This window comes from Macrotis lagotis, chromosome 7, assembly GCF_037893015.1.
Source record: "Macrotis lagotis isolate mMagLag1 chromosome 7, bilby.v1.9.chrom.fasta, whole genome shotgun sequence".
Lineage (NCBI taxonomy): Eukaryota > Metazoa > Chordata > Mammalia > Peramelemorphia > Peramelidae > Macrotis > Macrotis lagotis.
In genome coordinates this window covers 209,848,006-209,863,317 of record NC_133664.1, presented here as the reverse complement: position 1 = coordinate 209,863,317, position 15,312 = coordinate 209,848,006, and the positions used below count along the sequence as shown (strand labels likewise).

At 36.3% G+C, this 15,312-nt stretch overlaps 1 protein-coding gene across 3 annotated transcripts in view; it reads left to right on the top strand.

Moving 5' to 3' along the window:
- Positions 1 to 15,312, top strand: part of KDM5A (lysine demethylase 5A) — a 117,454-nt gene that overhangs the window by 79,958 nt on the left and 22,184 nt on the right. For all 3 annotated transcript variants that reach the window (XM_074194689.1, XM_074194687.1, XM_074194688.1), the window contains 2 exons: positions 252 to 390; positions 14,526 to 14,705. In XM_074194689.1, the coding sequence (XP_074050790.1) occupies positions 252 to 390; positions 14,526 to 14,705 (319 nt within the window). The remainder of the gene's footprint in view (positions 1 to 251; positions 391 to 14,525; positions 14,706 to 15,312) is intronic.

Genomic DNA, 15,312 nt, shown 5'->3' with positions numbered 1-15,312 from the left:
TAGGATCATCTTAAACCATTTCTGGTAAATGATTATACTAATTTAAAATTATTTAGAACTTTAATATGGGCTTCCTTCAGTGCTAAGTGAAATTTTGTGGTTAATAAGATTTTGAGCTTGTATGAATAAATGTATTTCTAATATGTTACCTTTTCTAATTAACTGTGACTCATGTTCAGAATTATCATGCATGCCTCACAAAATAGACTTCTTGTTCTTCTGACTCTATATCTCAAATTTTTTTCTTGTAGACCTCGCCACAGCATGTCAAGCCTAGAGAGCATTGTGAATGAAGCCAAGAATATCCCAGCCTTCCTACCCAATGTGTTAGCCCTGAGAGAAGCCTTGCAAAGAGCTAGAGAATGGACTGCTAAAGTAGAAGCTATTCAAGTGAGTACTTTGAACCAAATGGCATGAATTTTTTTAATCTTAAAAATAAATGAATATAATGTTCTTGTCAGCTCCTTGTCTTTTTCCCCACAACAATCATTCCAAATCTTTTTTATTTCTGCTCATGCCTAGCTGCATGATAGCCTCTTAGCCTCCTATTTTTATTAATTGTAATACCTGAAATCCCTCCTTCATGCCTGAAAAGGATTTGTCAGTGTTATTACTTTCTTCTCTTAATACAATCCAATTAAACATTTAGTATCTACTTTGTGGCAGGTACTGAGCTAAGTTGGTGTTACCATTAAAAAAAAAAGACAGTTCTGTCTTCAAGGAGCTTACATTCTAATGGGAGGAGTCAGCACATAAAAGGAGGCAGGAAAGGTAAGGGGGAGGAAATGACAAAGGGTAGTATAGGTTCAGGGGCATTGAGTTGGAGTTTAAGCCAGGCTCATTAGCAGATAGAAAGTGGGACTGAGCTTCAAAGTACAGTTTCTGCCTTCTATAGAGGAAAACAATTGGGAATATACTGTTCAATAATTCACTCTCCAACCCTTCAATCTGAAGGGAAAGAAGACTGTCAGTCAAGGCTTGAATTAGCAGTATGGTGACAAGATGAGAGTGATATTGGCCATAAGAGGGAGGGGAAGTTGGACTGGGCAATACAAGTAAAAATAACCATCTGTTTATTAAGGCTAATCTCTTTTTGTCTTCATTTTTTTAAACTTTTTTTTAAGTTTAGTATTTTAAATTTTTCCATCAAAAAACTTTTTTTTTTAAAACTTTGAGTTCCAAATTCTCTTCCTCCTTTCCTACCCCTCTCCCATTGAAAAGGCAAACAATTCAGGGGCGGCTAGGTGGCGCAGTAGATAAAGCACCGGCCCTGGAGTCAGGAGTACTTGGGTTCAAATCCAGTCTCAGACACTTAATAATTACCTAGCTATGTGGCCTTGGGCAAGCCACTTAACTCCATTTGCCTTGCAAAAAACCTAAAAAAAAGAAAAAAAAGAAAAGGCAAACAATTCAATATTGGTTTTACATGTGTGGACATGCAAAAAATTTTCATAATAGACATGTTATAGAAGAAAATAAGAGATGGGCAGCTAGGTGGTGTAGTGGGTAGAGTACTGGCCCTGGAGTCAGGAGGACCTGAGTTCAAATCTGGCCTCAGGCACTTAATAATTACTTAGCTGTGTGACCTTGGGCAAGTAACTTAACTCCATTGCCTTGCAAAAAAAAACAACAAAAGAAAATAGAGACCTAAAAAAATACCAAAAAAAAATTTTTTTAATTATGTTTCAGTCTGTATTCAGACACCATTAGTTCTTTCCCTGGGGTTGGATAGCATTTTTCATCATAAGTCTTGCAGTCTTGAATCATTGTATTGCTGAGAATAGCTAAAGCATTCACAACTGATTGTCTTAAAATAGTTATTACTTTGAACATGCTACATTTCCTTTTGCATCAGCTCAATGTAAGTCTTTCCAGGTTTTTCTGAGAACATCCTGCTCATCATTTCTTATAACAGATTAGTATTCCAACACAATCACATACCACAGTGTGTTCAGCATTTCTTATTTGATGGACATCCCCTCAGTTTCTTATTTTTTGCCATCAGAAGAGAGCTGCTATGAACATTTTTGTGCATAGAGGTTCTTCTCCTTTTTGTTTTAATCTCCTTTGGAATATAAACCTGGCACTGGTTTTGTTAGGTCAAATGGTGTGCATGGTTTTCTGGCTCTTTGAGCAGTTTCTAATTCTATAGAATGGTTGAATCATTTTACAACTCCACCAACAGTGTATTAAGGTGTCATTTTTCCCACATCCTTCCAACATTTGTCATTTTCCTTTTCTGTATTATTTAAGAGTTTTGAGGTAGTTTAAGCATAATTGGTTTAATTTGTATTTTTCCAATCAGTAATAAATTAGAGCATTTTTTCATGTTTATAAATAACTAATTACTTCATCTGAGAATGCGTATCTTTTGATCATTTATTAATTGGGAGAATGACTTATTTTTATAAATTTGACTGAGTTCTCTAAGTCTTTGAGAAATGAAGCCTTTTTTTATCTGAGAAACTTGCTTCAAATTTTTTTACAGTCACTATTGCTAACTATTTTCCTCCATTCTGTTTTCCCCTCTTTATTCTCTCTCTCCTTTGACCTGTCCCTCCTCAAATGTTTGGCTTCTGACTACCTCTTCACCCAGTCTGTCTTCCCTTCTCTCCTTCTGCTTCTCTTAAACCCTTTCCCCTACTTTCTTTAGTGTAAATAAGATTTCTATACCCAATTGAGTATGTATGTTATTTCCTCTCTGAGCCAGTTCTGATGTAAGGTTCATTCACTCTCCCTTACCTCCCCTACTCTTCCTCTCTTTTATAAAAGCTTTTTCTTGCATCTTTTATGTGAGATAATTTACTGCATGCTGCCTCTCCCTTTGTTTCTCCCAGTACATTTTTGTCTCACCCTTTAATTTTATTTTTTTAGATATCATCCCTTCATAGTCAACCCATATTTGTGTCCTCTGTCTCTTATACTACTTCTGACTGACTTAATAATTAGAGTATTCTTGAGTATTGTCTTCCCATGTTAGGAATTCAACAGTTTAACCTTTTCTGTCTACTTTTTTATGTATGCTTCTCTTGAGTCTTGTATTGAAGATCAGATTTTGTTTTCAACTCTGGTGTTTTCACTAGAAAAGTTTGAGAGTTCCCTGTTTCATTGAATGTTCATTTTTCCCCCCTTGAAAAATTATGCTCAGTTTTGCTGTGTTTGGTTCTTGTTTGTAATCCAAGCTTTTTTGCCTTCTAGAATATCATATACCAAACCCTTTGATCTTTTAATGTAGAAGGTGCTAAATCTTGTATTATCCTGACTTTGACTCCACAATACTTGAGTTATTTCTTTCTGGCTGCTTGCAATATTTTCTCCTTGACCTGGGACCTCTGGAATTTGACTATAACATTTCTGGGAGATTTTGTTTGGGGATGTCTTTCAGGAGGTTATCAGTGGATTCTTTCAATTTCTACTTTGCTCTTTGGTTCTAGAATATCAGGACAGTTTCCTTGATAATTAATTTTTTTTCTCTCCTGGATCAATTTTTCAGGTCAATTGTTTTTCCAGTGAGATATTTTACATTGTCTTCTATTTTTTCATTCTTTGATTTTGTTGTTTCTTGATTTCTCATAAAATTATTTGCTTCCATTTGTTCAATTCTAATTTTTTAAGGAATTATTTTCTTTAGTGAGTTTTGTACCTTCTTTTCAATTTGACCAGTTCTACTTTTTTAAGAATTTTGCTATTTTTTGCCTTTTTTTTCCATTTGACCAATTATGCTTTTTATGGAACTCTTCTCTTTTTGTTTCTTTTTTACCAATTGGCTAGTCTGTTTTTCAAGGTGTTATTTTCTTCAATTTTTTTTTTGTACCTCCTTTAACCAAGCTTTTGGCTTTTTTCTATGATTTTCTTGCATCCCTCTCATTTCTCTTCTCAAATTTTCTTCTTTCTCTCTTTTCTTTTTTCTTTTTTTTTAGGGTTTTTTTAGTTTCTTTGCAAGGCAAATGGGCTTAAATGGCTTGCCCAAGGCCACACAGCTAGGTAATTATGAAGTGTCTGAGACTGGATTTGAACCCAGGTACTCCTGACTCCAGGGCCAGTGCTTTATCCACTGCGTCACCTAGCTGCCCCTCATACTTGATTTTCAAATTCTTTTTTGCACTCCTCAGTGATCTGAGACCAATTCATATTTTTCTTGGAGCTTTTGGATGTAGGAGCTTTGACTTTATTATCATTTCCTATTTGTTTTGATTTTTCCTTGTCATCATTTGACTATGGTCAATTTTTTTTTAAGTCATTTTGCCAGCCCATGACTTGATTTTTAACTCTTTGTTAAGGTAGGGCTTTGCTTCCATGGTGGAGGGTACGCTGTCCAAAGCTTCTGGGGTTTTGTGTGGCTGGTTTCAGAGATACTTATTGGGACCTACAAGTTTTCAGTTCTTGTGGTGTGATGTAAGGAGAGGTGTTCCCTACTCTCCTGGCTTGTACTCTGGTCTGGGGATGACCCACAAGCACTCTTTTCTGCCCTGGAACTGAAAGGAAGTTACTGCTGGCTTCACTGTGGCCACAAGCCCTGGTGAGCAGTAGCTTCTCCTTGCCCTGGGAATGCAACTTGCAATTGCAACTTGGATCCAAATATGGGCTAAACAACAAATCTTGCTTCAGTGCTAGCAAAGAGGACCCCTGTAATCTCCTTCTGACCAGTTGTTTGACTCTCTTACCATCTGTGACTGAGAGCTCAAGAAGCAACTGCTGTGGCTACAGAGTGAATGACTCTCAAGGCCTGCTTCTGGTTGGGACCAAGGCTATGCTTAGTAAGGCCTGAGCTGAGCTGTATTCCACTCTCTCTTAGGTACAAAAAAACCTTTCCTGCCCACCTTTTAAAGGACTTACTCTATCAGTCATCCTTTTTCATCTATCTTCATTCTTTCCTCTCTAATGATTCCATTTCATATGCCTACAAATATACTTAGGTTCAATCCTAAAAAGAGTTTTCCCCTGATTGTTTTGTCCCATTTTTTTCTTCCCCTTCACTATCTAACTTATTGAAAAGGTTGTCTATACTAAGTGTTTCCACTTCACCCACTTTTTCCTTACCATAAATAATCCAGTCAAATTAAAAAATAAAACTCTTCTTGACTAAAACTATTATCTCAGAGGTTACTGTGATCCTGAAGAGTACTAGCCAAATGACTCTTTGTCTTAATCTTCCTGTTTGTAACTTTTAATCACTATTGAAAACTTCTTCTGAATAATTGTAGGATATATACCTTTTCTCCCTTGGATTCAGAAATACCATACCCTGATCCTCCTACCTCTCTAAATGCCACTTCAGTGTTTCTTCTTCTTTCTAATAACTGAAAGGTTCTATATTCTACAGAGTTCAGTACTTAGACATCTCTACATTCTTTCTCATGGCATTCTTATTCACTACCATAGTTTCTACTATTTTCTCTGCTGATAATTCCAAAATCTATATCTTCCTTCAGCCCAGATTTCTTTGAGAGCCAGCCTATCAAGGTCCACTTACCAATAGGACATTGATTCTTTCTATAAACATTTATTAAACACTATTAAATACCATTGTGTAAAATATTGTACAGGGAAATGACATGATCCTACATTCTTAGAGACTTTATAGAAGAAAAGAAAAATCATAGATAGTTATAATACAAAATGTACTATTGAAGAACCAAATATTTTATGACTTTTGATAGGCAAGAATCATTAGCATTTCGGAGGTCAAGAAAGATTTCATGAAGGGTGTTGCATTTCTTTTGAACTTTTAAAGGATAGTTAGAAATTCAGAAGTAAAAAAAGGGAAATGAGAATATCAGGTATTGAGAACAGTGTGAACACAAGTACAGAAATAGGAAAGCACAGGGAACAGAGAGTAATTCCAGTCGAACTGGAATATAGTTTGTATTGAGGGAAGTAGTATGAGAAGACTGGACACGTAGAGTTGATTTCAATTATTAAGGATCTGATCTTCCTTCTAGTAGGTAAGGTAAAGGGGCTCAAGGGAATTACAGGTGTTAAGGGAGAATGAAGTGGGTTGCTTTTTTTTTTTAATGAAGAAGGGTCCCAATATGGGAACAAAGAATATGAAGAGTCAGTTGGAAATTCCCACTTGTACCTGGAGAATAGAGCATGGAATTATGTCATACAGAGGGAAAGGAAGGAAGAAGGACCACTGAACACTTGGAGCTATGAAACAGATGTTTAAAGTTCTTCCTAAGGAGAAAAGGAGCTGGATTTCTTGAAGGGGAAGCAGCTGCTTATCTTCTAAGGTGCTGACAGATGAGAGATCATCAATCAGAGGTCAAAGTAAGAAGAGACAATTAGTAGTGGGGTAGTGGGTAGTGACTTCTTCCTGAAGGGTTGTAGGAGCAGCTATTTTTATGGACCCAGTAACAATAGTAGAAGGGCTTATATATCCAAAAAATGAAAGAAAATCTTCCAAGACCAGAGGATTACTAGTCATTTTTGATAATTAGTGTGGGTACAAATGGAACTCCCAGAAGAAATCTAGAAAACATGGTTAAAGATTAAAGAGTCTTGGTCAAGAAACTCAAGTTCTTAGGGCTACAGGTAGCGTTTTCTTCACTGCTGCTAATTGAAGGTGGTCATCCCAAGATGATGATGAGTCTTGAGTGAAAGAATTAGGTGTGTTTTGCCAGGATGAGAGAAAACTTGGGGAGAACATGCTAGTTGTCACATGGCTATCACATAGAGGAGATATTAGACATACATCGATTAGCCTGAGTGGGAAGAACCAGGAATAAAACTCAATAGGCTGTCTTGAAAAGTGATGGGTTTTCCTCCTTGAACATCTTCCAGGAGAGGCTGGAGCATCAGGTATGATGCAATGATATTTCTTCTGCAGTTAGGTTGGACTGGTCACTAAGCTCCCTTCTACTTATTAAATTCTGTGAAGAAAAGGGCTTCCCAAGAGACGAGCAGATTTGGGAAATGAAGAGTTGGTAACGAAGATGATGTTCAAGAAGGGAATTTATATTTTTGAATGAAAAAGAAGTGGCAGGTTTTTAACCAGGAATATAATGCATGTAAAAGGGCTTATAAATTTTAAGAGCCTTACATATTTAATCAAAGGACTTAAACAGAACAGATAGAGAAGAAAAATGTAGCTGTGCTGTATAGTATCTATCCTGGAAGTTTGTCATATAAATCATTCTTATTCCCACACTGTACAGTCCTGCTAAAATGGCCTTCTTGCTTTTCCTTATATACAACATTCTAACTCCCTTCTTTCTCTTTTTGTACAAGTTCTCTCCCAGGCTTGCCTGGAATGTGCTCCTTCCTTCTCTTTACCTTATGGAATCCTAGTTAATTTCAAGCTGAACTCTTATGTGAAGTCTTGTCTATATTCCCTCCGTTTGCTAGTCCCTCTCTGAAAGAATTACCTCATTATTTTGAGGAAATGTTATGTCTCCACCATGTGTCTGTGGCAGGATTTGAGTCCTGATTCTCTACCCAGTAGGCATGCTAGCTTTCAGAAGTCACATTGTCAATGTGTTATACTGTAAATCAGTATTGTCCAACTCAAATATAAATAGATCTCTGTGGGATTCATATTGACTTAAAAAAACCTACAAAATAATATTATCTAGTGTGTTGTATTTTCATTTATTTTGTTAAATATTTTTAAATATTTTTAATATTGTTCAGTTTTCTGCTGGTTGTGAGTTTGGTTCTTCTGTTATAGACTACTAAAACAGAACTAGGAAATAAATATAGGAATATTTCAGGAAATGTGATCTTGGCAGGAATGTGTGTTAATATTAATAATGGAGGACTTTGTTGTACATCTGTAGAAGCTTTCTCTGTTAGAAGTAAAGAATTAAATGACATATCTTGTGATAATTTCAGCCTTTTAAAAGTTAGTAGAATCAACAAGGGGAAGTTCTGTTCTGAATCTGATTTTCAAAAAAAAAGAAAAGACCTGGCTGCAGTGGTACAAATGATTGGATCCTTGGGAGGGAAAATAACCTTCATTTTAGGATTACTGGTAGAGAAGAGGAAAGCTGGGCATAATTATCAGCATGCACCTGGACATAAAGCAGATTTCACAGAGAAATAGATAAGTAGGATAAGGTAGGATGCTATAGCCTAAAACAGGGCTGTTCAAAATGCAGCCCACAGTGCAATTTTTTGCAGCTCACCTATGGGTTTATAGAATGAAGCCAAGCTACCACACTCACTAAAATGGTCAATCAAAATATATTGTTTATGGATTCAATGAAAACTTGTAAAAGTAAGCTTGGACAGCCCTGATCTAAAAGGTAGCACTGGAAGAAAGGAAAGTTCTCAAAAATGAAAATCTGAAGATACAGTGAGAAAAAATTCCATTGAGGAGTAATTTTTTAAGGAAAATGATGTGGATTTTTTCAGCTAATTAAAATAAAGATTTCTGTATAAGATGAAAGCAGGACCAAGTAATGGAGGATGACTTCAGAATGTGCCATGTTCCTTTAAGAATGGGTCAGGAAGGGGTGGCGTAGTGGATAAAGCCACCAGCCCTGGAGTTAAGCATACCTGGGTTCAAATCTGGTCTCAGACACTTAATAATTACCTAGCTGTGTGGCCTTGGGAAAGCCACTTAACCCCATTTGCCTTGCAAAAACCTAAAAAAAAAAAAAAGAATGGGTCAGGAGGGCAAAAGCTCAGGTTGACCTGCTCTGCCAATGAAAGCTAAGGACAGCTAAGTGGTTTTTTGCCCTTTTGCTATATTAAAGAGTCTGTGAGATGATAATTGATAACAGAGAGGGTATAATTGCTAAATTTTTATTTTACTTTTATTCTTTTCCCCAGGGAGAATAACCTTTGGACTGGAAAACATAGAACAAATATGGCTAATGTTGAATTAATATTTAAGGTTAATAGGGAGGGGTGGCGCAGTAGATAGAGCACCAGCCCTGGAGTCAGGATTACCTGAGTTCAAATCCATCCTCAGACATTTAATAATTACCTAGCTGTATGGCCTCAGGCAAGCCACTTAACCCCATTTGCCTTGCAAAAATTAAAAAAAAAAAACCAACAAAACTTGAAGTCACCAGGCTCAAATTAATTGTATTCTGAAGGAACTGGCAGATGTGATTATTTTGTTTTTACCAGTGTTTTTAATAAGATTGTACAGATGAGGAGATGGTACTCTGGGATTAAAATGCAAATGTTTGGGGCAGCTAGGTGGCACAGTGGATGGTGGCGCAATGGATAAAGTACTGGCCCTGGAGTAGGAGTACCTGGGTTCAAATCCAGTCTTAGACACTTGATAATTACCTAGCTGGGTGGCCTTGGGCAAGCCACTTAACCCCATTTGCCTTGCAAAAACCTTAAAAAAAATGCAAATGTTTCCTCAATTTTCAAAAAAGGTAAAAGAATGGAGTCTGAAAACTAAGTTTGTGAGCTTTATTTTAGTTTTTGGCTGAATTCTAGGATGTATCATTAATGGCATGGTTAATAGATACCAAGAAAAGAAAGTAGCTATCATAAAGACACAGATTATGCCACACCAAAGTTATTTCCTTTTTTGACAGTTTTATTAGACTTTTTTAGAGGTAGCATGGTGTAGTGAATAGAGAGCTGACCTTAGAGTCAAGAAAATTGAGTTCATATCCCATCTCTTCTACCTGCTGATGACCTTATCTTTGCAAAAACATTGAATTGCAGAATTGTTGCTGATCTTGCATTGGTCAAAGAAGTTCCTTGCCAGAAGTTTCTTACCCCAATGACATCACAGGGTCCATCTTCCTTTCTCTCCCCCTCAAAAATAACAACAACACAACAAATAATAAAAAACAAAACTAGGCTAAGAGATTAGATGAATTCAGTGGCCCTTTTAGGCAGTTCCTCTTGCTGGGTTATTTGGGTTGTGTGGTATTCATGAATGGGTATTGAATTCTATATCTAGCCCTTGAAGGCTTTTTGTTGAGTAACATGGTCCAAAAGAGCTAAAATGTTGAATATTCGTGCTTTAGATACAATTTTTCTAGATCTTGTCAAAATTTGTGGTAACTTTTCATGCTATTCTTTTGGAGAAGATGAGATTTGGCATAGTACAATCATGTAGATTTAGATAGTTAAATATTCATCCTCAACTAATACTTACTATAGTTTTGATGTCAATTGGAAGAAAGTATAAGGGATTTGTGCTTGATCTATTGCTGCTTAACATTTTTATCATTACTTGATAAAGCATGAATGGCATGATTATCAAATTTACAGATGACAAATCACAGAGGGATTGCTAACATATTGAATAAGAATAAAGATTCAAGGTAAGTGTAAACACTGGGTTAAATCTAGTAAGATAATATTCAATAGGGCTTAGATGTGGGTTCAAAAAATCAACTTCACAAGTAAAAGTTGAGATAACTTTGGTGAGAAAACAGTTCATCTATATAAGATCTGCAGCTTTGAGTAGGCTGCAAGCTCAGTATGAGTCAACTGTGTGATAAAAGAGCCAAAAAATCTAATGCATTATTTAGCTGCATTTGGGAGGTATAGTGTCCAGATGATAATCCCATCATTGTACCCTTGCTGTGGTCATATCATACCTGGGTCATGTTATTCTATTTTGAGTACCATATTTTAATATGCACATCTATAAGCTGGAGAATGCTCAGAGGAGAGCAATCAGTGAAGAAGGGCCTTGAGTTCCTTCCTTACTAGGATCACCTGAAGGAATCAGATATTTAGCTAGGAGAAGAATTTGAGGTAAATAGTGGGACATAATGACTGTCTTTTAGTTATTTTAAGGGTTGATTTATGGGAGAGGACAGATTATGTTAGGTCTGTTTGGCTTCAGAGGGCAGAACTAGGAAGTTAGGTGGAGGTTGCAAAGAAAAAAAATTTTGGCCTTGAAAATTCTAGAAATTAAAACTATCCAAAAGTTGAAACAAAAGCTGAATGTTTCCTCTTGTCAATTCTATTAATGGGGAATTCTTATTTGGGTATTAGTTCGACTAAATGACCTCAGAAGTCCTTTCTAGTAGGAGATTTCCTGGTCCCATTTAAACTAAAATCACGTCCAGAACTGACTTTTTCTTAGTCATAAACTTGTTCATTCCTCCATTTTTATTGTTTCTGTTCGTAATACTGTTATCCACTTAGTCCTGCATCTGTCATTTCTAGTCCCATTGTCACTATTGTTTTATTGGTCCTCATTAGTACCTGTGCAAGACTATTAAAGTAGTCTCTCTTTTTTTTTTGCAAGGAAATGGGATTAAGTGATTTGCCCAAGTTCACACAGCTAAATAATTAAGTGTCTGAGGTTACATTTGAACTCAAGCCCTCCTGACTCCAGGGCTGGTGCTCTGTGCCATCTAGCTGCCCCAAAATAGTCCCTTTTGTTTTTAGTTTTTTTTGCAAAAATAGTTTCTTAAAGAAAAACCTTTCACCTTTATTATCTTCTTTTATAACTGTTAGATTTTTCTTTCTTCTGTGTATATCCAATCGTGTCATTTCTCCTATAGGAGGATTTTCTTTAGTTTCTTATTGCCTGCTGACTCCACTTAAGATTCTTTAGCTTGGCATTTAAGGCCCTCTACAATTTGAAAACCATCCTATGTTTTAAACTTTATATCCCAGGATACCACCAAACTTGCTGTCCTATGGCTAACTAGACTACTTACTCTCCATCCTTCCTCAGATATAACCTGCATTTATTTGCCTCTCCTTAGGAATATTTCCTGAACTGTTGTTCTCACACTTTGGCTGTTGAATTTTTATCCACCTTTTAAAATGCCATCTCCAAGAAGCCTCCTTTCTTTCTTTTGGCTGATAATGCCTATCTATATATACACAGAGGCAGAAAATGCATAGTCACAGAATTCCAGAGTAGAAATGCCAACCCAACAACAATGAATTGTTGTTCAATTGTTTCAGTTTATATCTGACTCTTTGTGACCCTATTTGGAATTTTCTTGGTTAAGTAGTTTGCCATTTTCTTCTCCAACTCATTTTGCAGAAGAGGAAACTAAGGCAGGTAGGGTTAAGCAACTTGCTCAGGCTTAAAGAGAGTAAGTTTCTGAAACTTACTTGTCTTGAACTTGTCTTTCTGACACGAGACCTGGTGCTCTATCTACTGCACTACCTAGCTGCCCCAACTGAATAGGAATCCCCTTTAAGATTTACCTGACAAATGCTTACATAGTTTTTGCTTGAAGGTCTGGATTTACATCTCACCTCAGATACTGTGAGCATGAGTAAGTCATGAGCAAGTCTCTTTGGTCTCAGCTTCCTAATTTGTGAAATGAGGATAATATGTATGGTGCCCTAAGGATTGCTATGAGAATCAAATAAGATAATGTGTCTAGAGTATTTTATAAATTTTGAGACACTGTATTGTTATTATTAATTTTTCAAATATTGGTAGCCCAACTTCCTTAGATTTTTAAAAATGTTTTGCAGAGTTCCCAATAGTGATATGACTTAGATGCTAAGGATTCTAAGTTTCCTATTTATAGTGTATTTGAGCAGATGGTGTTTCCCAGGGCAAATAATTAAATTGGAATGAAATTTAAAGTGGGCCTAGAATATTGCAATAATTTTATAAATGAATAATTCTCTCAGTCTTGAGCCTTAATTAGTAAAATTCCTCAATTGTGATAAAGAAGCTTGACCAAGACTGTCTATGCCCCGGAGTTTTCCTTAGACCATGAAGTTGGCTTCATTCTCTGGGTTGTAGGAAGATAGAGTAGATTAGGAATTAAGTAGAATTTCAGAAATTGTGAGTTGCGCCATATCCCCATAAGCAGAATTAGTTTTCTTTGTGTGGTGAATTTCTTATGGTATCTCAGTTAGAAAGAAGACTTGCAGTGTTTGCTATTGATTAAAGGATATTCTCTCTGTTCTTTAGCCTGTGGTTTTGAGATCTCCTTACACCTTTATTCTTTCAATTCCTTTCTATGGCACTGAATCATAGGATAAACCATACTCATCCAACCTTTTATAGGGTACTTCTTGTAGCATGGGGTATACCTGGAATGCAATTGTGCTGACAAGCTTATCTGGTTTATATGCTTTATTTAACATATTAGGAAACTGAGATGTAGAGAAGGTTAAGTAATGTGACTATGATCCCATAAATAGCATACTTCATTCAGCCTTTGATCTGTGCTCTCATCCATGTTGGTATATCCCTTCAGTGATGCAAATCATAATCCATTTATACATGCCTCCTCAACCTGTGTAACTCTCACCTATGCCAATCTGCTAACTTTTCATTTACTGTTTTTTTAAGATGCTGTAGACTTTTGGATATTTTAACTTAAAAATCTTGTGGATATTAGAACTGTCCATTAGTTTTTCTTTTTCCTTCTACTGCACAATTCTCCTGTTTCCTTTTCTATTTACACATTTCTTATAATCAGCTCCTTGCCTTGCACTCTACAGTCCAGCTCGGCTAGACTGCTTGCTTTGTTTTCACACACTGCTCCAGCTCTAGTCTCTTTGCCTTTGTGTAAGCAGCCTGGAAAGCTTTCCCTCCTCCCCACTGACTGGCTTTCTTTAAGACTTGGATCAAGCATTACTTCCAGGAGGTCTTCCTTAGTTTTCTCAGCTGTGCTAAGTATACTTCCATCTCTTCTGTATTTATCTTGTATATTCTGATGTAAAGATATTGTCTTTCTTACTAAGAATGCTTCTTTAGGGTAGGAATTGGTTGTATTTGGGGTTTTTTTTTTTTGGCCTTTTCTTTGTATTCTCGTTACTTAATTTGGTACCTAGTACATACTAAGTGGTGAAAAAATATTTGTTGATTAATTTTGATATCTTTTATATTTCTTTTTGTGACATTAAAATGTAATTTTGAGCAGTAAAATCTGGTCACTATTTTGTTCCCCTTTCAATCTACTCCAATACCAGAAAGTTCTCTAAGGATCCTTTTTATCTACTTCTTCAGGCACAGTTCCTAAATTTCTTTTTTTTTTCCTTTTTTTTTTTTTTAAGGTTTTTGCAAGGCAAATGGGGTTAAGTGGCTTGCCCAAGGCCACACAGCTAGGTAATTATTAAGTGTCTGAGACCAGATTTGAACCCAGGTACTCCTGACTCCCAGGGCCGGTGCTTTATCCACTATGCCACCCAGCCGCCCCCTAAATTTCTTTTCTGGAATTTTTTCCCCAGTTTTTCTTAAACTATCATTTCTTATTTCCTTACCCAGAAATATTTTAGCAGTAGTTGAAATACTTTCATAGGATTCTAGCTTGACCATTTAATTTGTTGTATTTCATTTCAACTTACTCCTTTACCCCCAGCAATCAACTCATCAAGAAATATTTTAAGTTCCTCCTGAGGCACTACGATGAGAGTTCTTTTCACCTTTCACTTACTTTGCTACCTATATTTTGGTGATGCCTTTGTTTTCCCAGCAATGTTAGTGCTCACTTGGTACCAACTCCAGTTATGCTGATTTTTATCAATTTCATTTTTGTGTTATAAAATACACTTTCTAATTTATTCATTGGTATTATAAGGAATAATATAAAAATTCACCCAACTCTTTGAAAATATTGTTCAACAATAGACTATTGTCCTAAATGAAGAAGTCTTTCTTTTTTCAGAATGGTAGCAACTATGCTTACCTTGAGCAACTGGAAAGCTTGTCTGCCAAGGGGCGGCCTATCCCAGTCAGACTTGATGCACTGCCTCAAGTGGAGTCACAGGTAGCAGCAGCACGGGCATGGAGGGAACGTACAGGGAGAACCTTTCTTAAGAAGAATTCTAGCCACACACTGTTACAGGTGAGCAGCAATATAACCAATAAGACAATACTTCCTCCTACTTTCTTTAGAGAATCAGAATCTAAAGGTTTTTGGGTTTACCTTAAGTTTTATTGTTTTGGTATGAAATATGTTTAGGGATAATTTTTCCTCATCTATTTAAGTCATGTATTCAAGAACTGTACCCACCATTATCAGACATTGATATTTGAATCCCCAAACAGTTTTGCTAGTAGCTTCTATTCAGTCACTTCATTCATATCTGATTCTTTGTGACTCCATTTGAGGTTTTCTTGACAAAGATACTTGAGAAGTTTGCCCTTTCCTTCTCTAACTGATTTTTTTACAGATGAGGGATGGAAGAAAACAGTGCTAAGCAACTTGCCTAGGGTCAAGCTAAGTGATTGAGACCAGATTTGAACTCAGGAAGAAGAATCTTCCTGATTTCAGGCCTGGCTCTCTATCTACTTTGCCACCTAGTTGCTCATTGCTCTTATGTATATGTTCATATCCTTTTGGTGTGGCAAAGAAGGAGGAGACTTTTATGGTTTTATGGTGACTGCTCTGATAGATAACTGTGTGCTTTGATTGACTTCTAATAAAAAAAAGTCTTATATAGGAATAGAAT